Genomic DNA, 24,301 nt, shown 5'->3' with positions numbered 1-24,301 from the left:
ATTAATTTTTTTATGAAGGTTTGTTTAGTGGTTTTTTCCCTTATTTTTGTAGAACCCAAATAGTAAATGTTTCCAGTATAGCATAAAGTCAGAGTCAATATGTTCAATGATAAATCTGGATACAACTTTCCAAAATGTGTGGCTTTGGTGTCGGCAATTTGAACGATCACAATCACAAATAAATGACAAGATGATCGCACGGATAATCGCTAATGAGAATGCTGCGAATCTGAACAATAGCTCTTGCTAACAACAACCAAGTGATTAGACATGTCAAAGAAAGGAGACGTGTTTATTGATCATTTGAACAACTTTTTTTCTCCCCCCTGTAGACAAATGGACACACAGCATAGAGTTGAGTGCCACGCACGTGTGCAAATCGGGTCAGGCACTTGATCCTTCACGTTGGCCGAAATGTCTGCTGCCAATCAATGGCATCGACGACAGCGCACGGCGGCACGCCACCACAGAGACACTCCTTGCGATGGGTCCCGACGCTTGCCGTCACAGCTCAAAGCTTCGCTTTGGCCTGAAAGAAGCTCATGACGGCGTTGAAGCACTCATCCGACATCCATCGCTCTATCAGACGGTCCACCTCGGCGTCGTTGACGGCGTGGAGGCGCTCTTTCTCCACCGAGCGGATCAGTTGCTTGGACAGCGCCAGAGACTAACGGAACACACACACACACACACAACCGACAACATTACGTGCGGCGTTGCGAGCTCACGACTCCCGCTGGGGGCGGGAGAGGGACAGTTTTTCAAACGGAGCGACGAGCCAGACATATTTTTCTTGGCTCGTTCGGCCCAGCGTCTTAAGCGTTGCCGTCGCCCCAGGCCGGGCCATCGATAACGTCAAGCCCCATAAAACGATGCGTATCGTCTAAAATGGTCTTTTTGCGATGACGTTGATCCCCCTCTGCCGTGAACTGTGCGCATTTACATTTGGGGGTAGCTTGGCGTAGTTCTTCAGTCGGCTCCAAACTTCGGCCTGGAAGCTGCTGTCGGGGAAGACTTGCGTGACCAGGCCCAGCTGGCATGCCTGGAAGGCCGTCAGCTTCTTGTTGAACAGCAACATCTCGTTGGCCTGCACATGCGCGCGCCGCTGTCAATCACAAGTGCGCACGTGGGCGCGTGCGCGGTTCCGGTGCGGATACCTTGCCGAGGCCCATGATGCGAGGGAACGTGTATGACGAGCAGCCTTCCGGACTCTGGCCCAGTTGGCTGAAGGGCGTGTGGAAAGTAGCCTAAATATGACAAACGATTTCACGACTTTGATTTGGAACAAACGCAAATCACGAGTTTGCTCCGCGCGCATACGCTCTCCGTTGCGTAGACCAAGTCGAACAGTCCCAAGAGGGTGACGGAGATTCCCACGGCCGGTCCGTTCACCACCGCCGCCAGCGGCTTGGGGAAGTCGATGAAGGCTTTCACGTACCTCCTGTCCACAGGGGGCGGCGATGAGCGACAATCTTACTACCCTCCATCCCGGCACCACTCGACGGATGGGCGAGCGAGCGAGCGAGCCGTCACCTGAGCAGCTCCCCGCCGGCTTTGGCCATCTGCTCCACACCTCCCTCGGGGATCTTGGTGAAGTTGCTCAGGTCATTGCCGCTGCAGTAAAAATCCCCGGCGCCTGGGAAAACACCCGAACAGACGCGATGCTACCGCTGAAAAGGGAGGCGTGCGCGTGTGCGTGTTACCAGTAAAGACGGTGACGACCGAGTGGTCGCGGGCTGCGTCCTGCAGAGCTTCAATGATCTCCTCATACATCTGAAACAGACGCAACATGTCAGCTTCATGTCAACTCTTTTATGTCCAACTCGCAGAAGCGCCCGGGAATAAAGTTAGGCCATTTAGTTATCGAACAAGGAGGGGGGCCGGGGGGACAACGACGATGATGATGACATTTGTGAGGATGGGTCGGCGTCACCTGGGTGGTGATGGCGTTCTTCTTGGCGGGGCGGTTGAGCACGATGGTGGTGATGTCATCCTGCGTGCTGACCAGCAGGGAGTCGTACGCGCGGCTGCCGGCGGACGACCCGGCGGGCGCTCGGGCGGGGGCTCCGCCTTCTGCCGCTACCAGGGAGCCAATCAAATCGCAGTACCGCTGCCGGGCCTCCTCCTATCAATCACATTTGAGATCTTGGGGACATTAGCCATGAAAAACAAACAAAAATGATCACGATGTGCACTTTGTCGAATGGCACGCGAGGCACGTCACGGAACACGCCACCAGACATGCCCGAAAAAAGGCCCAGAAAGTGCCCGGACCTGTGTCATGGATCCCAGAGCCTTCCACGAGTCCCACTTGGCCTTGTTGATGAAGTCCAACATCCCGGGTTTGGGGGTGTCACATGGACCGTGCGTGGCCTGTCATTTGAGCCACAAAGAAGGCCGTCCTGTTCATGAATGCCGAAAAGAAAGCTGAACGAGATGTTGACCTGTTTGAAGAGAGCGTAGATTTTGAGCTTGACGTCATTCCCGGGATCTTCCTTCAACGAGGAAAGTTTGTTCTTGGCCTCCTCAAAGTGCTCCTGGGTCACACCTGAACGCAACCACACTCGCGTTGGCATCGGTGGCGAAGGCGACCCGCGCCGCGGCACCGAGGAGCTCAAAAGGGCGCGCCTCACCCCTCGCCCAAGTCTTGCCGGTGTGGAAGCTCATGGCAGGAACGCCGGACAATCGCCACAACCTGATCACGACACGCAACCACAACATGTCAGCAACAACACGACGCGCCGACATCTCAACGGGTTGCCAGATAATTGCGGAAAAATCGCACATAAAAACAACCATGCGCGCTCGCTATCACACCGAGGGACAGTCCCTCGACCACCGCGCCCTGACGTCCTCAATCGTCTGCCCAAAAGTGCCACTCGACTAGACCGGGTTCCTTTCTCGTCTTTCTTTGAAACGCATCGGTTGACCTTTCGCTCCTGTGGCCTTTCCCTCGACATTAACGAACACGAACTTTGCCCTCGGCGGGGATTTCCGCAGAAGTGAAAGAAAAACTCACCGACTCGTTAATGTGAAGCGTGTCAGCGCCGTTAAAGTCATTTAGAGAGAGAGGTTGGGAGGAGAACAAGAAGGCAGGACCAAAAGCCGAAAGAAAGCCACAGGGCAAACAAGGTTGACGCCGTGACGGCAGGAAATCAAACACTTCCGGGTTTACGTTATCAAACACTTCCGGGTCCCGTCCGCTTTTTATTCTTTCTATGTATTTTCAGATGTATTTCATTGACAGAATACAAGACAATAAACTGGAATCATAAATTCTGTTTTGGTAAGGAGACCGTGGTCTCGTAAGCTTCTTGAACAAAAACAAAAACACATTTCACTGAATATGTAAATGTCTTTTCGAATGAATTGTCAAGTTGCTTCGCTCCGAGTGATGATTTCACACAAAAAGAAGAGCAATCCGAAATGCTCCTCAGACATCAGTTTCCATCGCGGCTTATTTTCTCTGTCGTCGCTGCTTGTCCTCATGGGTTCGAAAGCCGGTCGCAAAGAATGGCTCGTCGTGCTTCCTACTTTCAATTTTCATTTGAAGAGCGAAATTATTTTTTTATTGTGAAACTGCGTACCGGAAGTCATTGAATCGACAACCAACGACATTTCTGCCCGTCTTGTTTTGGTGGCCGTAAAAGTAGAGGGGGGGAAAAAACCAAAAACAAAAGATCGATCTGATGTTTTAAGACAATGAGCGACGAGCACTACTTGGAGCTTTGCGACAACCTGGTCCACTTTGAAAACGCTTCGAGCGTCAACAATGTTTTCTTCGACGAAGCCAACAAACAGGTCAGCTTCCGCGAGCTTCGACTGAGAGTCAGCTGACGAGCGCCGGCAACGCAGCCGCAAAAAAATAAAATAAAAATTAAAAAAAGCCATCCAACAGCATATCTTGCGGGTATCCGATGCGTTTGTCCGTACAAGAAGCTGATGACGGTCTGGTGCCGCCTTCAGGTGTTCGCGGTGCGTTCCGGGGGCGCCACGGGGGTGGTCGTCAAAGGTCCGGACGACAAGAGCTCGGTTGCCTTCAGGCAAGTCGCGGGCGCCCCACAATTGTTCATCATCCTTATTTTTATGACAGCTTGGGCTCAATATTTGTTTTGTGTGCAGAATGGAGGACAAAGGAGAAGTCAAGTGCATCAAATTCTCCATTGGCAACAAAATTCTTGCCGTGCAGAGAACGTCAAAGTCCGTGGTGAGTCCCCCCTCCCCCACCCTCACGAACTGTTTGTAGGTGTGCGACAGTCTGAGACAATGGCCGAGTTGCAAACCTTGTTCAGCAACAGCAGAAACGTGTTTGTTTCCTTTGTGTGCGGCGGGGGGCCCAACGGCAACAAAATGGCCCGTCTTTCAGGACTTCATCAACTTCATCCCCGACTACCCGCACACGGAGTTCACGCACGAGTGCAAGGTGAGCCGCTCAAAGCGCAAAAGCCGCCGATGGCGTCCGAGTGACGCGTCGCTTGCCCGTCAGATGAAGAACGCCGACCTTCTGGGCTTCTGCTGGACCACCTGGAACGAGATCGTCTTTGTCAGCGACCAGGGCATCGAGTTCTACCAGGTAGCGCCTGGGGGCTCCTCTCGCAGCCGAGCCCCCCGCCCACACGCGTCTCCCATTCAGGTGTTTCCCGACAAGCGCGCTCTCAAATTGCTCAAGAGTCACAGCCTCAACGTCAACTGGTACCAATACTGCCCCGAGACCGCCGTCATGCTGCTGTCCACCACCGTGCAGGCCAACGTCCTGCAGCCCTTCGCCTTTCGGGTCAGGCCTCGTGAGCGCGCGCGGCGTCCAGGCGCCGGCACCTCGCCGCCGCATCTAAACTCTGCCCCCGTCGCCTCAGGGCGGGAGCGTCTCCAAGATGTCCAAATTTGAGATCGAGCTGCCCGTCGTCCCGAAACCGGCCAAACTCAGCCTATCCGAGAGGGACGTCGCCATGGCGACCATGTAAGTCGCTCCGACGCCTATACAGGCACGCGTCCGACCTGGATTCAAGCACCGGAATGCGTGTGTGTGTGTTTTAGTTACGGTCAGTTGTACGTGATGTACCTGAAGCATCACTCCAGGAGCGCCAACAGTCCCGGCGCCGAGGTGGTGCTCTACCACATGCCAAGGTACAAACGCAAAACCCCCCGCGCGCATCGCTTCAAGTGCCACACGTGTGAACGGGCGGGCGGGCGTGCAGGGAAGGCGCGTGCAAGAAGACCCACGTGCTGAAATTGAACACCGCTGGCAAATTTGCTCTCAACATCGTCGACAACCTGGTGGTGGTCCATCATCAGAGCTCTCAGGTGCGTCCGCGCCTGCGCCTGCGCCTGCAAAAGCGGCGTGACACGTGTGCCCCGTTTCAGACGTCGCTGATGTTCGACATCAAGTTGAAGGAGTCGGACGGCGCCGTCAGCACGCATCAGCCCGTGCTTCCCGCTCGCTCCATCCAGCCGTGCCGCATCCCGCACGCAGGCACGCACGCACGCACGCGCGCAGGCACGCCTTGCTAACGACGATGCCATTGATGAAAACATTCCGCTGTCGTTTTGAAGGTCCGGCCGCGGTTCCCTCGCAACTTGCCGTCCCGTGTCAACTGTGTATCCTTCCATCGTACGCGCTGACGGCCGCGCGAGCGCATTTGTTGTCCGACTTGACCGTCGCGCAGACTCGTCTTCCTGGGGCGTCTTCCAGCCCGACATCATCATCAGCGCCAGCGAAGGTTCGTCGACGCGCACCCCCCCTCACACATGCACGCGCGCACTGACCGATTGACGGACTAACGGGTGGATCGACAGGTTACCTGTGGCACCTTCGCGTCAAGTTAAGTCCGACAGTGGACATGCTCCAGGACAAAAGCAAATTGATGGACTTCCTGTTACGACGCAACGACTGCAAGACGGTCATCCTGTCCGTGTGCTCGCAACGTACGTCCACAGCGCGTCGGCGGCGCGGCCGCGGGTCGCCGCCGGCGCGCTAATTGCTCACACGTTACACGTAGTGGTGGAAGGCGAGCGGCGAGCGAGTCTTCCCGTGGTGGCGAGCGTCTTCGACAAACTCAATCAGGTGTACAAGGACTTCCTGGAGGCGGAGCAAAGCTACAGCGCGGTGAGTGAGAGAGCGAGCGAGCCGGCGGCGTCATCGTCCCAAAGGGAGGAGCCGAATGACACGCGCGTGTGCCTCGGCAGGCCGCGGAGGCGGGGCCGGCGCGAGGCGGACTTTCTCACAAGCGACCCGTCAGAAGCCAGGCGGTCATCGACCAGTCGGACATGTACACGCACGTCTTGTCGGCGTTCGCCGAGAGGAAGGTACAAATGCGGCTATTTTGCGCCATCAAAGTCCGAGAGTAGCGGCGAAACCAAAGCCGCGGTCTTGTCGCGCAGGGCGCCTCCCACAAGTTGACCGTCGCCGTGCTGATGGAGTACATTCGCTCGCTCAACCACTTCCAGATCGCTGTGCAGGTCAGCTGGGGTCCCGCGACCCCGCGACCCCGCCGCCCCCGTGCCGGCCCTGCGCCGACCGACGCACTTTGCCCGTTGTCCTTTCAGCACTACTTGTACGAGCTGGTGATCAAGACGCTGGTGCAGCACAACCTCTTCTACGTCTTGCATCAGTTCCTGCAGTACCACGTCCTCACCGACTCCAAGCCGCTGGTGAGTCACGCCGACGCGCTTTGCCCGCAACGCGCTGGCAAAAAAAGCTTTGGCTGAGCATCCAGGCCAAAAAAACACACGTGGAAGTCGGATGGCGCCGCCGCGCCAAGCTAACTGGGAATCGCGAGTTCCGGGAAAGATTCGGCGGGCCCGCGCGGCGCAAACTCCTTTGCGTCATCGCATCTGAAGCCGAGGCGCCCCTCACGCTCGTCGACCTCTTTTCAGGCCTGTTTGCTCCTGTCCCTGGAGAGCACGTACCCCCCCGCCCATCAGCTGTCCCTGGACATGTTGAAGGTACTCCTCCGCCGCATCTCTGTCTTCCGCTCGACCGTCCTCCGACACGCTTCCTTCGGCCGCCCCCTCGCAGCGCCTGTCGACGGCCAACGACGAGATCGTGGAGGTTCTGCTGTCCAAGCAGCAGGTTCTGGGCGCGCTGCGATTCATCCGCAGCGTCGGTAACGTAACGTCGCCGCGCAAAAAAGGAAGGCCGCAGCTAGCCGGCGCCGCCTTTGTCCTCACCGCGCGCGTGTGCTCGCGCAGGCGCCTACGACAACACGTCCGCCCGCAAGTTTCTGGACGCGGCTCGACAGACGGGAGACCGCATGTTGTTCTTCACCATCTTCAGGTCCTTCCAGCAGAGGAACCAGCGCCTCAGGGGGAACCCGGCCTTCAACCCAGGTCAGCGCGCCCGCCCGTACGCTTGCTAGCGGAGGTGCCTCAGTGAGCTTTCGGCGGTATTTTGGGACCGTCGTTGGAGCGGCCGACCCGCTCGATCACAATTCGTCAACGCGCACGGGAAATGACCCCGAGCACCACTTAGTGGACCAATTCCAAATGGCCCCCCACTCGGACGAGCGGGGGAACATGGGCGTGCGAGTCCTACGCTAGTGAGCCGGTGGCGATGAGCGCTCGCCTCGCGCTCATTCATCCCCGTTTCGCAGACTTGACGGTCCGAACGGGTGCGGCGTACCGCACGCCGCACCCGGGATCAAAGACTCGCAAAGCTTTCGATTCCATTCTCAAACCGGGCCGGCCGGAGCAAAAACCTCATTTCGATCCCATAGCTGTCAACTTTTCGGAGCGCCAACCTGTATAAACTATTTTTAAAAATCCTTGAAACATAATACAATGGAGATCTATTCATGTCTAATCATCATTCTACTTGGTGGCATTACCGTGTTCAGTTGTATTCCTGCGTTACTTCTTTCACCAACTTCCCCCCCCCCCCCCCCCCCCCAAAAAAACCCGGAAATGTTCCCAATCCGTGTGAACTGTGGCTAGAGCGTACGAGTTGACAGCTATGCGATCCCGTTAGCGAGCTTTCTTACCGGCGTTCACTCGAGCGTTCCAGCTTCGACACTTGCCGAGCTCGTCGACGTCGTTTTCGGGGCGTCTGTGGTACCGGGAGGCGGCTTGAGTCGTCCCAAGTGTCGGTCGCGTGGGCCAATGAGCCGCTTTTTCAGCGGCCGCCCAGCGGTTTCCGAAAACGGTGCTCGGCCACTGAATGGCTCCGAAGCGAAGTCAAGGAAGGCATCACGGGGGCGTTGCCGCCATCAGGTCCGAGCGTCAAGGTAGGCTCGTTGTGCCACCGGACGCCACAGCCACACCAGCAAAGACACACGGCGTTTGACAAGCAAGCTCTGAATCGCCTCGCGTTGTGTTTGTCTGCAGGCGAGCACTGCGAGGAGCACGTGATTCACTTCACGCAAGTGTTTGGTGAGCAGGCACTGATGAGAGCGGCCACCACCTGACCGCCGTCGGCGCGGCGTCCGGCCAGCTCTCGCGCTTTCCTGCCCGTGCGCATGCGCGGCCGTCGTCCCGAGTCTGCGTGAAATAAAGCATCCGTGTCTACAAGCCCTTCGCATGAGTCGCCGCAATCTGCTTCCCGTTCCAACGCGGGATCCGCAAAAAAAAAACAAACAAAAAAAAAACGCTGGACAGCTTTCATTGACGACTTTGCCCACTTGTTGAGTGTGTGTGAACAGGCTAAACATATATGTCAAGTGCTGGTGTGATTGATTGGTTGACTCAAGAAATCAACAACATTTGCATCGCAGGAAGCAAAACAAAAACCATTTGAGAAGAACCCTGAGCGCAACATCATCTTTTATTTGTGAAATCAGAAAACGGCGGCCACGCGTTGCCAATGTGAAACTCAAGAGTAGCGTCGGCCGCCGTGACGTGGACAAAGTCCAAGATAGCTCGCGACGTCCGACCCGAGGCCCTTGGCGTGAGCCGCACACAAGAGATGAAAACCCGCTACAGCGCTACTCGAGTCCGTGTACTCTACTGTAGTAGTACTGCTGTCAAGGGTAGTTAGTAGAAGTCAGTGTTGTGTCCGAGGACCGGCAATCCGAGGCCAAGGACTTGACTCCCAAGGCCCGGTGCCCATTTATTTTGTAGTCCGTTTTACACATCCCAACTTATTAACTTGCTTTCCTCAATTGTATTGTAAAAGTCCTGCGTTACAAAATACCATAAAAGCATTGATGTCAAATAACAGTATACCGTTAGAAAGCTTATTTCACAAGGAGAAAGTTAAAAAATGTCAACTGACAACAGGCAAATGCATGATTTAAAAAAAAAACTTTACAGTGCTGATCCATTAAATAAGAGATAGATCATCTGAATTTAGGTTTTGTAGAGCCATCTCGCAAAGTCGAATAATGGCATATATATGAATGTATATAAATATGAATATAAACCAAAGAAAGCTACTGAAAGGCACATGCAGTGAGTCTGGCTTGTTACTATAACAACAACATTCCTGTCCAGTGCCGTTTTTATTTGTTTTTGGCTGCCAGTGGTTTGCGGCTGATCTTCTTGCTCTTGTCGTTGTTCTTCTTCGGAGGTTCTGGGTTGGCCTGCATGTGTCTGCCATAGAGACTGAGAAGAGTCAAATAAAAATGCTCTTCAGGCGACGTTGAATAAATGTACCGGTATATGTATGTGTGTATAAATGTTTTTTTTTTTTTTAAATATACGTATTCAACTACTGCGGTGTATCTGGCCATCCATCAAGTGTGAAATTAAACAACAGGCTAAACATCTATATAGAAATACGGGATCCGTCTTTCAGTTGGCGAAACATTCTGAAATCTGAAAAATGACACGGCGACAACAGGTTGCGCAAATATCCGGCAGCGTCAAATTACAAGGCAAGTATAAGGCGCTTCGGAGTATATTTCAGGTGTGCCTTATTGTGCGGAATATCCGGTAGCTATTTTTAGCACGGTGGTGAAAATGTACGGCAAATGATTCAAAACAAAAGATTATATCAAATACACGGATCATATACATGTGTTTGTGTAACGGTGTGCTTATACGTACTATTTGTAGGTCTCGGAGCGAACGTATTCAAAAACATGCGAGACTCCCAATTGGAACTGGTCAGAAATGGGTGTGACCCAGGGATTGTTCTCCGCTTTGAAGACCTGCTTTGGACCGGTCAGATCCAGATTACCTTCAGATACATCAAAAGACATTTGTTAACACATACATGCACTTTTGCACTTTTTTACGAGAGGCGGTTTCTCAAAAGCGGCAACAAATTTGCAGTCTCGTCTTAAAACGGCGGAGCAGCACAGGGCGAAGTTTACTGCTTTGCCGACTGAATACTGTAGATTGGTCATCTTCAAATAGTTGATTCGCCACAGCCACGGTGAATGTATAAAAAAATGCTAAAAAAATCAAGTCCCGGTTACACTTTATTCTCGCTTCTCAGGGCCCTGCTTACGATTTGTATGGTCATTTTTGCTAAATGGCATCGTCTCGAGTAAAAGACTCGTCAGATCAGAGTCTGGTCATTACCAAGTTCCGGAGGTAGTACGGTCAGTCGATTGCCCTGGATGTGAAGCTCCTTGAGTTGGACCAACTCCCCAATATCCTTTGGCAGGGAGATGAGATCGTTGTCCCGCAAGCTCAACTGGGAACAGGGGACACGCGGATCAGGGTCAATTTCCGATTCCAAATCATGACATACACAAATCTACTCGGAATTGTACTGCGCGCTCAAGCTGGCCTTGCGTCAAATGTTCAGACGGGTGGAAGTGACATAACGGTGCCCAGACAATATGGCCGCCCCTCACTGTCAAACGGTTGGAACTGGACGAGGCGAGGCTCAATTGATTAACTACATGCGGCTTCGGCTCCGGGACTAAATCCTCTCGAAGGCGTGGCGGTGTTAACTCAATACGACTCGAGAGTTGTCCCTGGGGAGAGGCGCCGAGCAGGTGTGGACAGACTTGTTGCCACTGCCCTCCTGTGCCTGTACATTGGGCTTCAACACAGTGGACTCGAGGGTGAGGCAATGGGTCATGACTGTTGTTTGTGAATTGAGAGTAGCCCTGAAATTTTCTCAACGGATTTAGACAATTCACAAAAATAATCCATTTAAGAAATAAAACGGCGGATTTCCGCCAATCGCGCGCAAAATTGCCATCCCTGTAACTTACTATTTGCAGCTTGGTCATCTTTCCAATGTCAGCTGGCAGGACTTCAAAGTCATTGTCACTCAGATAGAGCGCGCGAAGAGTTGCTGCAATACAAGCATCGCCGTTCATTGTCAAGTCAAGTACAACTTTATTGAAGTCAGGGGGCGTGGCAAAATTACAGTGGGAGGTCTTAAAATAAAATCCAATGAAAAACAAAATTCTACTGTTTATTTCCAGTTAAGTTTAATGAATGTTTATTTACGGGAAAGCCATGATTATTGGTTCAAAATAACCATATAGAAAATCGCCTTTAAAGTATCAAAATGTATCGTCACAAAAATAATAATTGCCATATGTACCTTGGTGTCAAATTGTTGGCCCTTACATGGATACATATTGCATTGGTCAAAACACAGATCATTACACCCCCCCAAAATACGGTGTCTCCTCATGACATATGTTTGTGTTTGCGTGTGTATTCACTCACTGAGATAGAAGAAGTTTCCAGGCAGCGAATTTTGACTCAGGTTATTGTAGGTGAGGTCCAACACTTCCAGTGCAGGCAAAGAACCAAAGCCTCTGGGTAAGTTGTAAAGGCGGTTCATTCTGTGCACAAAATGCACACAGTTTGTTTTCACCAACAGAGAGGAAATCGACAAGACTTTGAAAAACGAGGAAGCGATTCTTGAAGCGTCTCGCGGCTGGCTTCAAAAGTTCGTTGCGTGACATCAGCTGAGCAATGCTGTCATGTCATGAATGTGTCGTGTACCCAAGATTAAGGTGTTTCAATTTCTGAAGACTGCTAATTTGAGTCGGGAGCTCTTCAATTTGGTTGTTGAACATGTTGAGGACCTCCAGATTTTTCAGCTCCGAGATGTTCGGAGGCACCACTGGAAAACATGAGAAAGGCAAATGAACATTCTCGGTCACAGACATGTCCTTCATTTGAAAACCTGTTCAAGGGGAAGGTCAATTATAAATATCATAATCATACATGTCAATATTTTCAAAGTGGTACAGTACATTATGTTGAGTGGACAGAGCACGAACACAAATAAAATTTGCGTCCGTGGGCTGTCACTTACATAGCGCTGTACAGAGTTTTCCTCATTGACTTACTGATGACCCAGCATCGGGGGCAACTGGCGCGATCTTGCTCAAAGACACTTTGACATGGTCGGGGATCGAACCCCCAACCTCTCGGTTTTGAGTCAATCACTCCCCTACTGAGCCATGCCTCCCCAAATAATGACAAATACATTTCACACCCATAATACCGTATTTTCCAGATTATAAATGGCACTAGCCATAAAATGCAGACACATATCTATCCGTTTAATCGATCTACACGCATAGAAAGATACAACAGAGGTCGTAGCCAATGGGATGCCAGGAAGAGGGAATAGCCAATGGCAGAGAAGCGATACGGATGCTGCGTTCAGGAAACTCGGAGCTGTGAGCAGCAGCCGATACTGTATTTTTACCTTCCGTATCTTGAAATTTCTTTCGTGACTAGAGGAAATATTTTTCCCTTGAGGCGTTTCGTCACTTGAAAATTTCACATGAAGAGACGTTCGTAAGTAGAGGTACCGCTGTATTTAATTGGGACACAACGCCTCAAATCAAATTCCATGGACGACGAGGTGCATATTATACAAGGGATTTTCTGCTATATCCAGTAAGCAATAAAAAGATTTGGGGAAAAAACAACAACACTGAGCATTGGTAAAATGTACGACGCATTAAAAAATACATTTACACTGCATTAAACAAATAAAATATTTTATACATGGCTTACCCGTCAGCTTGTTGTGACTCAGGACAAGTTGAGTGATGTTGGACAAAGTGACTAAAAAGAAAAGGAATATACAATGAATCAAAATGATGCACAATGCACGGGAAGTACCTCAAATTCACAGCAATTCAATTTTGGCAGGTTTAAAATCCTTAGTTTTGAGGAAAATTTGGAAAGCGGGGGGCCCGAGTCACCTATAATCTATCATATATTTAATATATTCATTAGTTAATTAACTAAACGAACTGCTGTTATCCAAACAAATGTACTATTATTTTACATCATTGTTGATGTTTGGAAATCAATGCATAATCGTGTTTATTAACAGTGATTTATTTCATCAAAATTACCATGTTTCGATTCAGCCTCGTAATTTTTTTCAGCCTAAATTTCTGGGGCGTAATCGGTAGAGAAACAGTACAGTATTTTCCTGTGGATTCTTTCACTTTACGACGAGCTTGCAAAGTAAACTCATGCATTCTTACAGAGTCCGGGAATATCCAGCATGTTCGAAATGCCTCTGTCACACATTTCAACGTCTGGAAGGTTCTTCTCCCGACTCTCATCCACTATTTTCTTCAATGACTTGGACATTTCTGATGATGACAAGGAGAAAGGCTGATTAACGCTTGCCGTGGTTCACGCTCGGGGAAAAAAAGAACGACAACAAATATGACCAAGGTAACACCATGTCTAAGAAATACAAAACTTACCGTTGATAAATATGGACGTGAAAATATATTTTAATCCTTCGATCACTTCCTACGCCTTTCTTGAGGTCCAAACTCACCATACCAAAAAAGGATATGGCGTTCGACAATCGTTCTTCTTCCAATACTGTTTTGGCACTCCCAATGGGGGGGACAAAGCGTAATGCTGCCCTCTACAGGCAAGACAAAATGCATCAAGTCTCATCAGAGATCCCACCCTGGAGACGACGACTCAGAATAGAAGGAGGGAGGGAGCGAGTGTGTGTGTGTGTGTGAACAGAATAACCACATGCTGTGTTTTTCCGAGCATCAAGGGCTCTCCTGCCATTCAAAGATGACACAAAACAGCTGAATAAAAACACATTTGTACAAAGACCAGACGCATCATTGTGATAGGCGCCAGTGCAAAAACATTTTGTGCCCACACCACTGCCCAGAACAAAGTCCATGCACACACACGCACAGCACTTTAGAACACAGCGATTGTAACCACGTATTTTTAGTTTTTTGCCATTTTAATTTTGTGATTTGTACAGTCGTTGACTGGTTAGCACATCAGCCTCACAGTGCAGATGCGTCAGGTTCGATACCTGGTCTGGACTTCTTCTGTGTCGAGTTTGCATGTTTGGATTTTCTCAGATATTTTTTTTCTCGATTTTCACATTCCAAAAACATGCATGACTAGTTTATGGAACACTCAATTGTCCCTTGGTGTGAGTGTGAGCGCGTCCCTGCGATCGGCTGGCAACCAGTTTATGGTGTATCCCGCCGACTAACTGAAGACAGCTTTCCTTTTGTGGATAAAACCAGAAAATGGATGGATAGATCCATAATTCAAAAAGTCACAAGTTGAGAACAAAAGCTGTCCTTTCACACGACCACAGAGCAATGTGTCATGCAAGGTTTTTTTTTTTAAACTGTAAATGTACAGTAATTAATTATAAGCAACTGTGACATGAACCCACATTAAAATACAAATTGGGAGCGGCAAATGAAATAATATCAGTAATGGCAACTTTTTGGGCCTCCATGAATCACAAGTTGAAGGTCAGCTGCTGTAGCAGTCTTGCCACCACGACAACATTGAGGCTGTTTCCTAGAAGTCTGTAACGCTGCTTGGTGGGGATTTGCTCTGGAAAGGCTAAAAAGAAAAGAGAATAACAAATGATTTCAATTATTTCAACATGTAGCACTCAACTCTAGTACATTGTGAAAAAAAAAACAACTCAAAAAAAAAAAAACTTGTTCAACGTCAACTGCTGATGGTTGTCATACTTACAAAAGCTTTTTGGGAAGCCCATGATGTTCGCTACTTCTCTGGGGGTAAAATAACGAAGCTTTAGTCTCTGCAGTTGTTGAAGTTTTTCTTCTTCGGAAAATTGGTCCAGATTTTTAAAAACACTCTCAATCTGCAAAGCATTTACCGGAGAAAAAAATGTTAAATATTAAGGGCATTCGTTGACACAAACTAACACAAATCAGACCAAATTTGGAATATTTTGTGACACCAACTGAGCTGACATGTCTCATCTCCGTTCCTAATGGCAAGATCCCCAGTTGCAATCTTTTGTTTTCTTTTGAAATAATAAAAACACATACCTCTGTTTCAAGGCAGCATTGCAATACTGAGCCAGTTCCTTCCACGTACCGCCCATAGCTTCCAATAAACACACACACACACAAAAGATGTTAAATGGCTGGATAATGTGGACAAAAAACAAGATTCATCAATAAAAAGCCACAATTAGACTTGAAAACTCCTTGGAGAGAGTTGGCAAACTATCCATGCATCCATTTTCTAATCCCCACACGCAACAGAAATTAGCCGCACGTAGGATGCCAAACGTATCATCTGGTGAATGGTCCATTTAGCCACGTGCTGCAATAGCGTGTGATGACAGGCAACGGACGCATTCTGGGTAGAGCAACCTACAAATAAGGCCGCTACCCATCTCACAGAGCGCGTTCTCTCAAAAATGTACCGTATTTTCATGGTCATCGTCAGTTGTTTTGTCAGTTAGCGCCAATGTGGAAAGCATCAACACGGGTCGAGAGCGCCCTTTTGCGGTTCCATGTGAACATAACAATGTACGCATCAATGTTCTTACCCTTTGGTGAAGCAGATGGACCTCCGGCAACTAGGTTTGACAATATCCAGGATAAGAGCGTAGCGCAGCAATACTTCCGATGGAACAAGATACTGATCCATGTCAACATTGTGCCGCGCTTCAAGGAAGTCTTCAATCCGACTGACGGACAAATCCTGATTTTGAGTCATCTTTCTTTGAGCATCCGTTCTTGTCTCGAGTTTATAAAAGACGCCGTCTTTCATTTCTTCCTCTTTTGTCCGGCAACTAACTGGCTGTAGAGGGCTTGAAAGCGAAGGCTCCACGGGGGACTCCGTCTCGGCGGGGAGCAGCGAAATTTGCGAATCCTGTCAAGATAAAGCACCGGACGATAAACTCACGTCGGACGTTGTGATCATGTCGCACGAGTTTCGCAAACATTTCCACATCAAGACCCAACTAAGACATTTATGAAAAGGCTCGAGTGAACAGAAGCCATTATCCCCAGTTAGTAGAGCTCTGCATTCCGTCAAAGATTGTGAGAGACTCATTTCTCCCTGAATCATACTCACAAATTCCTTTTCACTTTTCTTCTGTCCTGCTTGCAAGGACATCTACATAAAATGTCTTCATACAATTCATTTTCGCAGCCCGCTTCCCGTTCCTCACTTCCGCTTGAAATCCGATGCGCCGATTCGCAAGCTAACGGCCGAGCGTGACAGCCCGCCGAACGCGCTTCCGATTTTCTGATGGCCGACGGGGGATTGGTGCGTGGAGGCTTTAAACTACACCCATTGCCCAAGATTGACCCCGTCGGGGTCCATCAAATCCAAATGAAGAATCGCTGATATGCGGTTCATGAGCAGAGGAAATACAGCTTCAGTGTATATTCCACTCACCTTTGACTTTGAAGAAATGGATTCTGTTGAAATCTTAGCCATCAGGTAGTAACGTAGTCTCGAATTGGGGATGCCGAACTGGATATCGGAATAGAGCGGAAACATGTTGGCAAAACCAGCAGGCCGTTGAGCGACAACCTCCAATGTTCTTCTTACCCTCGTGGGAGAAACCATCACCTCCTGGAAAGTGTATCCGCATGTTGTCAGCATTTCCACTAAAGACTGCCTGCAAAAATGGAAAAATCACACGCTAAGTTCATCCATCTCTCCATCTATCCATCTATCCATAGCGCTTATCCTCACTGGGGCCGCGGGTGTGTCTACACCTATCCCCAGCTGACAATGCCTGAGAGGTGGCTACGCAGAGTGTGATCAGCATGTTGCAACAAAGAGAGAGAGACCGGTAGAGTCACAGAAAGCTGTAGAAGTGCGTGTCCTTTGGCCACATCCGATACTTGTGAACAATGCCCCGAGAAACCGGATCATGAATGCCACTCAAACACCTGCACATTTAAGTGTCATGTGGGATCATTTGAAACCATTTACATCAGTGTGGTCTGCGTGCTCGATGACACGCGAGGGTACCTGACCACACCACCGGGCACAGGTGTCATGGTCTTACATGGGCTAGGGATCATTTATGCTGGCCGAGGGACCAACGGGCCTAATTTCAATGCCATTTTTGTCATACATCTGATTATGAAGTCCTCGGCGGCCCCAAAAGAAGCACTGATGAAAAATGGTGGCCCCCCTCGGTCAATTACGTTGCTCATCCCTGAAGTAGATCAATAATCAATGACTATTTTCACAAATGTTAAGAACAGTGAAAATATTACCTGGCAGAGGAGGTCTCAAAACCTTTGACATTCTCGAGCAGGATATAGCGGGGAAGCTGACTCAGCCTTGAACAACCATGAAATACACAAAATAAAGAGGCGCAAGTCAACAAAACCCAACCCACATCATATGTATACAAAGAGCAGTACACAGTGCATGTACCGAGTACTGAATACAGTCGAAGATACAGTACAAAAACCTGAGAAGCAAATACCTTGGCAGTAGATTAAGAATGTAGAGAAAGCTCTTGGTTCTGGGGTCATCAAGACCACGTTGGAGTCCCACCCTACAAAGATATTTTTCATTGAAAATGTCCCCTTTCGTTTGGCATGATTTGCAAGCTAGCACACGTTGCCCCTGCCTGGCCACCAAATACAGCAAGCACACTGGCGGCGGGCATTTGATATTGTCACATACCATGGCATTACTGCGAGCATTTTAAAACAAACATGCCAGCCATTGTACTTAGAATACAATCCCACGAGACATCTACTCTCCACAGAGAGGCTCATAATACAGTGCCACAATAATGAGGAAAATGAAATACTGAAACGCGGTGTCTTAAAGGTTCCGTGCTTTTACAATTGTCATACACACGAGGGCGTACCTGGTAAATGGTTGACACGGAGGACTCATCAAAATCATGTCAAAGTGCAAGTTATTGAAGTCATCAAGTGATATGCCCTAAGAAAAAAAAAAGTCAAGCGAGGCTTAAGGCGAACAGAATCGTATTTGTAAACATCATGTTCTCAGTCTTTGAATGCTACCTACCTCAATGGTTCTGTTCCAGAGCGGCGTGTCGGGAAAATTGTGCCTGTAGACCTGATTGGCAGTTGTGTTTATGTCTATGGCTGCTACTACATGGGCAGATATTCCAGACTCTGGAGAAATAAAAAAATCGCCCGAAAGTTAGGACGTTTTTCCCGGCTACTCGGCCGACTCCTATAATTCCTCCTCCGTTTGCAGCAGGTCGTCATGGGCGATTGTCGAATAGAAAGGCGATGAAGAAGGCAATAATATTCAGTACTTACGTTTTAGAGAATAATGCATTCCACCTATTCCACTGTAAAGCTCAAGTACTCGGAGACTATCCATTTGTCGTGTTCTCTGTCTTATTCGACTCTATTGGAAAACATGGAAGGTACCACGGAATACAAATAGACCGTCCGATGTGTACAGTGTCTTTGACACGGACGGAAAAAAACATCAAAAACCCTTTCAGGCAAACGTGTTTGACTCAATTTGTTTACTTCAACTCAGCGACGCGGTTTTCACTTCATGTTGATGGCGACTAATGATGACGTCACGGCAGTGGCGGAACTACGAATTGTCCTTTTGGGTTATTGTTAATTTGCTATCACGATAAATTTCGGGTTATGTTTTGTTTCAAGTGAGGTTTTATATGACCAAATGCATTTGAACTTCACAAAGAGGCATAGTGGGTGGCACAGTGGTTGACTGGTTAGCACATCAGCCTCAAAGTGTCAGAAGTTACTGGTACATACTGTCGTTGACATGTAAAAAAAAAAAAAGAAAAAAGAAGGTCATGCTCAGTAGTTATATGTGAATCGCCATCAGACGGTGTGTGTGTGTGTGTGTGTATAAAATATGTTTTAAAAATCCGGATTAGGTGAATTTACAAGTGAATGTGCGGAGATCCACTGCACATAAATTACCGAGTGTCTATTTGTGATATTATTTAATGCTAAAATGAACCACTGCTGGACTTCAAAATCCTCAACTGTTGTTTCAATACAAGATATTAGTAATACAATCCATTCAATTACATCTTTATATTTTTGTACCACCAAATGCTGAATGTAGATTTTTTTTTTTGCACAGCTTGCACAAAAAATATCCATGCTTAGTATTTAGATGTGAATCACCATTAGACCGTCACCCTCCCGCACACACGCCCTTACTGTAAACGCAGCCCACGCCCAGCCATTATGTCAGGCATTCACTTACTCACAACAATTAAGCAACACCCTCGCAACTACATTCTTTGGCCTCCAAGTTCGAAATACAAAGCAGTCGTTGCAGCCAAGCGACGCAAGTGCCACTCTGTTGACAACCACGACACAACCACAACTTTTCAACTCATCCAGCCATCCATTTCCCGACTCGCTTGATCCTCACAAGGGTCACGGTGGGTGCTGAAGCTTTTCCAGGCTGTCTTCGGATAGGAGGCGATGTAAACCCCGAACCGGTTACCGGTTATATATATATATATATATATATACGGGTGTTCTAACCCACTACGGTTGAGTATCGAGCCTTTTCAATCACACACCACAGCATCAATCTTTTTTTATTGTTAAATGAATTTGTATAAATGTCGATCGTGATGGCCAGTGCATCACACATGATTCTGACTGTATTACTTTTTGTTCCCCCTCAACGTACTAGTCGCCGTATAGACAGACAAGGGGAGGCTTCTCTCAGCGACTGTCATTCAAAGTAGTCAATTTCATCATCGTGCGTCTTGAACTCCTTGACGCTGATCAGCTCCGGCCCCGTCCCGGTGAGGGATAGACTTTGGTAGACGCGAAGGTGGACGTGCTCGTTTCCTCCCACGTGCACCTGCAATACAAATGTGACAAAGTCAACATTTAGGGAAGCTTCTCAGCCGCTCGTAAAAGTGTCAGCAACATTGTGGTCATTGACGCACTCCCCGGTCAGAAATGGTTCCTCACAAACGGCCGTAGTAGATTTGTTTGAGATGAGCTGTCATTGATTTTTCTTCACATTCCATGATATTGACAGCACAATACAATACATCCCGATTCATATTTGCAAAGAAACGGCGAGCTTTCGGTGCTCGAGTGGTTAGCACGTCGACTTCACGGCGCCCTGAGATAAGCTGGGCAAGCTAGAAAGCGGTGACAACGGCCATGTGAAGTACCACCTGAAAGTCTGATGGAAAATGCGAATGCAGCACTGAGGGCGCTCCCTAGCGTAAGCATCTCGGAAACCAATGGGCCGATATACGCCACACACAACAGCCCACCCTCCCCGAGAATAAATGGCTTCCGATAATGGGTGGATGAATGGATGGATAATTCAAAATTTAAAGGAATTGAAAAAGAGTCTTTTGGTTGGAGCTGCAGCGCTTGTGGAAGTGCTCTCTCCATACAGATGTGTCGTATTCTCTGTGATTGTGTATTCTGGCGAGTTTTGAATTCAGATAGGGTGTAAAAAACACGATCACAAATCAAACGGCAATCCAATGACTGATCTTGCGCTTACCTTGATGAAGTAATTGGTCCCGGCGATGATCTGCGATCTGCAACTTTTGGCGCTGAAAACGCTGTAAGCCTTTCCGGTTTTTTGCTCAACTCGAGACTTCACCTGGAAATCATTGCTTTTTTTTTTTGTTTTTTGCTTGCCATGTTGAGTTAGAGCAAGTTTGATACTCACATGGTCACAGATTTCCTGAATCACTTGGTCGGCATCCGTAACGTCCGAAAGCCCTCCGTACATGGGGCAGAAGAGTGCTGTCATGTTGAGGGATAAGGAGCAGCGCAACTTGACTGCATCGGCTCTGTTATGGTCCGACGCTACCAGAGTGACATATGACCTCCCTTTAACAGCGGATAAAGGGGAGGGGGCTCCGTGCTTATTCCGTGACCGGGGGTCTAAATTAACACTCGCTAAATGCATTTTGGCAGCTGTCGATAAACGCTTAGCGGCCACTTTAGCCCGTTGGCGATCCTAATGGGTCCTTGTGCCTGTCGAAAGCTTTTTGTTGAAGTGCTCCTTCCGGTGTTGTCCGAGCTGTTTTTGAACAAGAGAAGAAGAAGAGAAGAAGAACAAGTTCAGCTTGGGTAGCTTCGATGACATGCGCCTTATCATGCGGCGTGCGCAACATACGTATGAAAAGGAGGCCCTTCGTTGAAGGTGCGTCTAAAAGTGCGCTAATTAATCATGTTCAAAAACATCGTGTTTTCTCAAGATGTCATTATTCATCCCAAGCCAGAGGTTGATAAAAATAGCAGAGTTCAAGTTAAGAAGAGCGGCTAGTGGATATTCTATTTGGCCGGGAACATGAGAGAGCCACCGGAGAAGCCTGCTTATCTCTCTGGAGTGTTGCTTTCAAGATCGCTGAGCAAGCTATTTTCGTCCACTGACTTAGTGACTGGGTGAGGATCGGAGACACCCCCCCCCCCCCCCCCCCCCCGAGTTGCTTTTCTTCTCGATGTAGAGCGGACCTTTCGGGGGTCATCATAGGCAACGTTTGCTGTTCTGACCTTGACCCCACAGCTTGACAGAATCATGACAATCAATCTTTCACCCGCTCGTGCACCGGCACTCCATTTTTGGTGCGCTCTGACTTTCCAAACAGGAAATTTGAGCAACGCGCCCAAATCCATAAATTGGTCCAAATCATCATTTTACCAAACAAATTGAACTGAAAGCAATCAACAAAATCCAACGGATCTTTGCCAGACACAAAAGCAATATTTGGCTAGATCATTGCCGATATAACCGAGCGGCGTCTTTATCGCAAATCGCCAAAGCGATGGTGTTTGGCAAGGCATCCACAGCCAAGGACGCGGATGTGATGGATAGATCACGCTGAAAGACGTCATCCATTCGAACCGTAAATATTCCCTTTTCTCATTTTTCTTACTGATGCACCAGATGAGGGCGAGAAGTTTCAACCATTTTGTTTCTCCCGAGAACGTTTTCCATGTGAGAATAAATTTGGTACGGCGCCAACTCCTGCGCTCAACCAAAAATCAACGTGAATCGTGAGTCGAGTCAAATCCATTTTGGCAAATCTGAATGGATGGACCGGCCCTCATGTGTCACGTCTTTGAAATCACACAACCAGAATGTCAGTCTTGTTTTTTTTAAATAGATTTTATTTTGTTAATTCAATCAAGTCATATGAAAATGGTCCTGATTGACATTGGACAGTATTTATCTATATCTATATAATGCACTGCAACAATGCACTCGTTGCTGTAGATAAAGACAGGATGAGGCTTCTCTCAGTGTTTGTCATTCAGAAGTACTCAATTTCATCATCACGTGTCTTGGACTCCTTGACGCTGACCAGCTCCGGCCCGCTTTCCGTCAGACCTTGGAAGACGCGGATGTGGATGTAGTCGTTTCCTCCCACGTGCACCTGCAAGCAAAATGTGAGAACGCTCACATTGAAAATAGCTTCGCATCTGCTACTAAAAGAGAGCCCATCAACCACAAATGAACACAAACATTCTCAAAAAGATCAGGAAAAGCAGCTCCAAAATGGATACAAAATTAAAAAACGATTTCAATATCTATTTGTATTTGTTTTTAATGCGTTTTATTAATAATAATTATAATACCACCCAAAAAACCAAAAACATAAAATGACTGATCTCGTGCTTACCTTGATGAAGTAGTTGGTCCCGGACACAATTTGAGACTTGTAACCTTTGCCGATGAAAACGCTGTAAGCCTTTCCAGTTTTTTGCTCGACTTTAGACTTGACCTGGAAACAATTTTTGGATGGTTATTTTCTGTCCAATGTTAACTTTAAAAGCAAGCAACAATTAACGTAGGTTTTGATGGTACTCACACTCTCACAAATAGTCTGAATCCTGGCATCGGCATCTTCAAGATCCGAAAGACCTCCGTACATCGGGCAGGTGACTCTTATCATGTTGAGAGACGAGGAGCAGAAGAACTCAAGTGTAGTGCGTCTGTTGTGGGTCAAGACTACCAGACGAACAAATGACCTCCTTTTAAAAGCAGATCAAGGGGAGGGCTAAATGCTTTTTTTTGGGGGGGTTCGATTTCAGTGCTGCTTTCGACACAGTTGACCACGTAATTAGTCAGTGACCAGCTTCGTCATTGGGTGGAGATCACAGACACTGCCCTGCTTTGCTATTACCAGAGACAACCTCAGCTCATGTACCTCTTCTAAATAATGAATCTTTTAACATAAGCTTCTGATAGCCACTCGGCAAGGCCAATGTCGGCGGGCAAAACCAGCGACAAGAGCCTGGAGAACAATGGCCACAATAACACTGCGGGGTTCACAAAGCGCACATCACGTATTCCCTTTCATCTCTGCAGCGCCTCTGAGGCCGAGGAAGGGTGAGAGAGTTCCTTCCAGTCGGGATCAGGAAAGGATTCGCTCTGGTTTTTTTTTTTTTTTTTTGCCTCAGGGGTGACTGCTTCTCTTTGTCTGAAGACTTATTAGCAGACGGGCAAGGAGAGAAAGAGAAAAACAGCGAGACAGAGAAAATGGTGTGCGCCGACAATAGCTGCCATCGTCTCCTGCAGCTGCACAGCATTTCACCGTGTCTGTGTGTGAAGTGGTGGGGAACACCACAAAAACAAAAAGACCAAGTGAACATAAGAGCATCGTGTTCACATGCACTCAACGGTGTGCAAGACCAACCAGACAGGCGAGATATGTTCACGGATACAAACAAAAACATGAATTATTGCAGAAAAAAATGGATTGTCAGTCTAGTGCAGGGGTGCTCAAACATTTTGGATCGAAGATCTACTTTTCGATCAACCAACGTCCTGGGATCTACCCTTACCGGCACGCACGCACACACATGCACGCGCACGCCCTGATGAAGAAACAGCCTGCCAGAAACTGAGGCATGAGACGCACTTTTGCAGCCTGTTAACTATCGTAGCTCACACGTACCGTTTTAAAGTGCTTCACTGGGTCCTCCTAGATTCCTATTCTTTGCTCGTGCCCTCGGTGAATTGTACACGAAGCAAACTGTGAATGAGAATAATGATAAAAGATAGAGTGCAACAGTTCTGATCACAAGCTGCAATTGCAGACTGCTGAGAGCTAACAACTTCCGGTGTTCCAGTCTCGTTTGTACTGCCTCCAGTGGCCAAAAACTATAAATGCATCTTTAAAGGCCAACCGCGAAGCCATTCCAGAAAATCC

General features: G+C 48.3%; 6 protein-coding genes across 7 annotated transcripts; 1 reads left to right on the top strand and 5 right to left on the bottom strand.

Annotated features, from left to right (window-relative positions):
* Positions 1–273: 273 nt before the first annotated feature.
* Positions 274–3,178, bottom strand: LOC127593464 (enoyl-CoA delta isomerase 2-like). The gene is made up of 11 exons (XM_052054930.1): positions 3,020–3,178; positions 2,634–2,695; positions 2,445–2,548; positions 2,275–2,373; positions 1,934–2,125; positions 1,704–1,773; positions 1,534–1,636; positions 1,321–1,441; positions 1,158–1,247; positions 944–1,087; positions 274–667 (listed from the first exon to the last, which is right to left on the bottom strand). Exons 1-11 carry the CDS (start codon positions 3,058–3,060, stop codon positions 512–514), a joined length of 1,182 nt encoding a protein of 393 aa, XP_051910890.1. The 5' UTR covers positions 3,061–3,178; the 3' UTR covers positions 274–511.
* Positions 3,179–3,582: 404 nt separating this feature from the next.
* On the top strand, positions 3,583–8,502 carry rmc1 (regulator of MON1-CCZ1). 2 transcript variants are annotated; one of them, XM_052054929.1, is made up of 21 exons: positions 3,583–3,801; positions 3,967–4,043; positions 4,123–4,207; positions 4,367–4,423; positions 4,487–4,573; positions 4,634–4,774; positions 4,854–4,957; positions 5,035–5,124; positions 5,196–5,301; positions 5,362–5,470; positions 5,551–5,595; positions 5,664–5,717; positions 5,794–5,922; positions 5,997–6,103; positions 6,184–6,303; positions 6,379–6,456; positions 6,544–6,648; positions 6,874–6,942; positions 7,016–7,103; positions 7,189–7,326; positions 8,320–8,502. In XM_052054929.1, exons 1-21 carry the CDS (start codon positions 3,703–3,705, stop codon positions 8,397–8,399), a joined length of 1,968 nt encoding a protein of 655 aa, XP_051910889.1. In that variant the 5' UTR covers positions 3,583–3,702; the 3' UTR covers positions 8,400–8,502. The 2 variants fall into 2 exon arrangements, with proteins under 2 accessions (XP_051910889.1, XP_051910888.1); XM_052054928.1 differs by having other exon boundaries at positions 3,967–4,207; positions 7,189–7,360.
* Positions 8,503–9,053: 551 nt separating this feature from the next.
* On the bottom strand, positions 9,054–13,756 carry rsu1 (Ras suppressor protein 1). Its single transcript, XM_052054933.1, has 9 exons — positions 13,590–13,756; positions 13,362–13,472; positions 12,880–12,930; positions 11,851–11,971; positions 11,569–11,687; positions 11,103–11,185; positions 10,459–10,573; positions 9,979–10,111; positions 9,054–9,534 (listed from the first exon to the last, which is right to left on the bottom strand). Exons 2-9 carry the CDS (start codon positions 13,468–13,470, stop codon positions 9,432–9,434), a joined length of 834 nt encoding a protein of 277 aa, XP_051910893.1. The 5' UTR covers positions 13,471–13,472; positions 13,590–13,756; the 3' UTR covers positions 9,054–9,431.
* Positions 13,757–14,075: 319 nt separating this feature from the next.
* On the bottom strand, positions 14,076–18,687 carry trdmt1 (tRNA aspartic acid methyltransferase 1). The gene is made up of 11 exons (XM_052054932.1): positions 18,420–18,687; positions 18,160–18,269; positions 17,996–18,072; positions 17,603–17,674; positions 17,388–17,453; positions 16,708–16,777; positions 16,552–16,629; positions 15,695–16,020; positions 15,186–15,243; positions 14,866–14,995; positions 14,076–14,727 (listed from the first exon to the last, which is right to left on the bottom strand). Exons 1-11 carry the CDS (start codon positions 18,481–18,483, stop codon positions 14,621–14,623), a joined length of 1,158 nt encoding a protein of 385 aa, XP_051910892.1. The 5' UTR covers positions 18,484–18,687; the 3' UTR covers positions 14,076–14,620.
* Positions 18,688–19,683: 996 nt separating this feature from the next.
* LOC127593468 (cystatin-B-like) lies at positions 19,684–20,966 on the bottom strand. Its single transcript, XM_052054940.1, has 3 exons — positions 20,809–20,966; positions 20,638–20,739; positions 19,684–19,971 (listed from the first exon to the last, which is right to left on the bottom strand). Exons 1-3 carry the CDS (start codon positions 20,890–20,892, stop codon positions 19,840–19,842), a joined length of 318 nt encoding a protein of 105 aa, XP_051910900.1. The 5' UTR covers positions 20,893–20,966; the 3' UTR covers positions 19,684–19,839.
* Positions 20,967–22,342: 1,376 nt separating this feature from the next.
* LOC127593469 (cystatin-B-like) lies at positions 22,343–23,126 on the bottom strand. Its single transcript, XM_052054942.1, has 3 exons — positions 22,958–23,126; positions 22,769–22,870; positions 22,343–22,522 (listed from the first exon to the last, which is right to left on the bottom strand). The coding sequence occupies exons 1-3, from the start codon at positions 23,039–23,041 to the stop codon at positions 22,400–22,402; spliced, it is 309 nt and encodes a 102-aa protein (XP_051910902.1). The 5' UTR covers positions 23,042–23,126; the 3' UTR covers positions 22,343–22,399.
* Positions 23,127–24,301: the final 1,175 nt, after the last annotated feature.

This window comes from Hippocampus zosterae, chromosome 20, assembly GCF_025434085.1.
Source record: "Hippocampus zosterae strain Florida chromosome 20, ASM2543408v3, whole genome shotgun sequence".
Classification (NCBI taxonomy): Eukaryota; Metazoa; Chordata; class Actinopteri; order Syngnathiformes; family Syngnathidae; genus Hippocampus; species Hippocampus zosterae.
The sequence above is the reverse complement of the archived record's forward strand: the minus strand, read 5'-3'. Positions and strand labels throughout refer to the sequence as shown.

Bases quoted from the DNA above. Each gene is read 5' to 3' on its own strand.
- LOC127593464 (XM_052054930.1), bottom strand. From the start codon at position 3,060: ATGACTTTAACGGCGCTGACACGCTTCACATTAACGAGTCG. The intron at 2,549-2,633 runs GTGAGGCGCGCC...GGTTGCGTTCAG, and splicing joins CGGCAAGACTTGGGCGAGGG to GTGTGACCCAGGAGCACTTT. The intron at 2,374-2,444 runs GTCAACATCTCG...CTCAAATGACAG, and splicing joins TCTACGCTCTCTTCAAACAG to GCCACGCACGGTCCATGTGA.
- rmc1 (XM_052054929.1), top strand. From the start codon at position 3,703: ATGAGCGACGAGCACTACTTGGAGCTTTGCGACAACCTGGTCCACTTT. The intron at 5,718-5,793 runs GTTCGTCGACGC...GTGGATCGACAG, and splicing joins CATCATCAGCGCCAGCGAAG to GTTACCTGTGGCACCTTCGC. The intron at 7,104-7,188 runs GTAACGTAACGT...GTGCTCGCGCAG, and splicing joins GCGATTCATCCGCAGCGTCG to GCGCCTACGACAACACGTCC.
- rsu1 (XM_052054933.1), bottom strand. From the start codon at position 13,470: ATGTCCAAGTCATTGAAGAAAATAGTGGATGAGAGTCGGGAGAAGAAC. The intron at 10,112-10,458 runs GTAATGACCAGA...ATGTATCTGAAG, and splicing joins CGTACTACCTCCGGAACTTG to GTAATCTGGATCTGACCGGT. The intron at 9,535-9,978 runs GTACGTATAAGC...GACTCTTCTCAG, and splicing joins CGCTCCGAGACCTACAAATA to TCTCTATGGCAGACACATGC.
- trdmt1 (XM_052054932.1), bottom strand. From the start codon at position 18,483: ATGGATAGTCTCCGAGTACTTGAGCTTTACAGTGGAATAGGTGGAATG. The intron at 18,270-18,419 runs GTAAGTACTGAA...TTATTTCTCCAG, and splicing joins AATGCATTATTCTCTAAAAC to AGTCTGGAATATCTGCCCAT. The intron at 14,996-15,185 runs GTATGTGTTTTT...AATGCTTTGCAG, and splicing joins AATGCTGCCTTGAAACAGAG to ATTGAGAGTGTTTTTAAAAA.
- LOC127593468 (XM_052054940.1), bottom strand. From the start codon at position 20,892: ATGACAGCACTCTTCTGCCCCATGTACGGAGGGCTTTCGGACGTTACG. The intron at 20,740-20,808 runs GTGAGTATCAAA...AATGATTTCCAG, and splicing joins TTCAGGAAATCTGTGACCAT to GTGAAGTCTCGAGTTGAGCA. The intron at 19,972-20,637 runs GTAAGCGCAAGA...TTTGTATTGCAG, and splicing joins GGACCAATTACTTCATCAAG to GTGCACGTGGGAGGAAACGA.
- LOC127593469 (XM_052054942.1), bottom strand. From the start codon at position 23,041: ATGATAAGAGTCACCTGCCCGATGTACGGAGGTCTTTCGGATCTTGAA. The intron at 22,871-22,957 runs GTGAGTACCATC...AATTGTTTCCAG, and splicing joins TTCAGACTATTTGTGAGAGT to GTCAAGTCTAAAGTCGAGCA. The intron at 22,523-22,768 runs GTAAGCACGAGA...TTTTGCTTGCAG, and splicing joins GGACCAACTACTTCATCAAG to GTGCACGTGGGAGGAAACGA.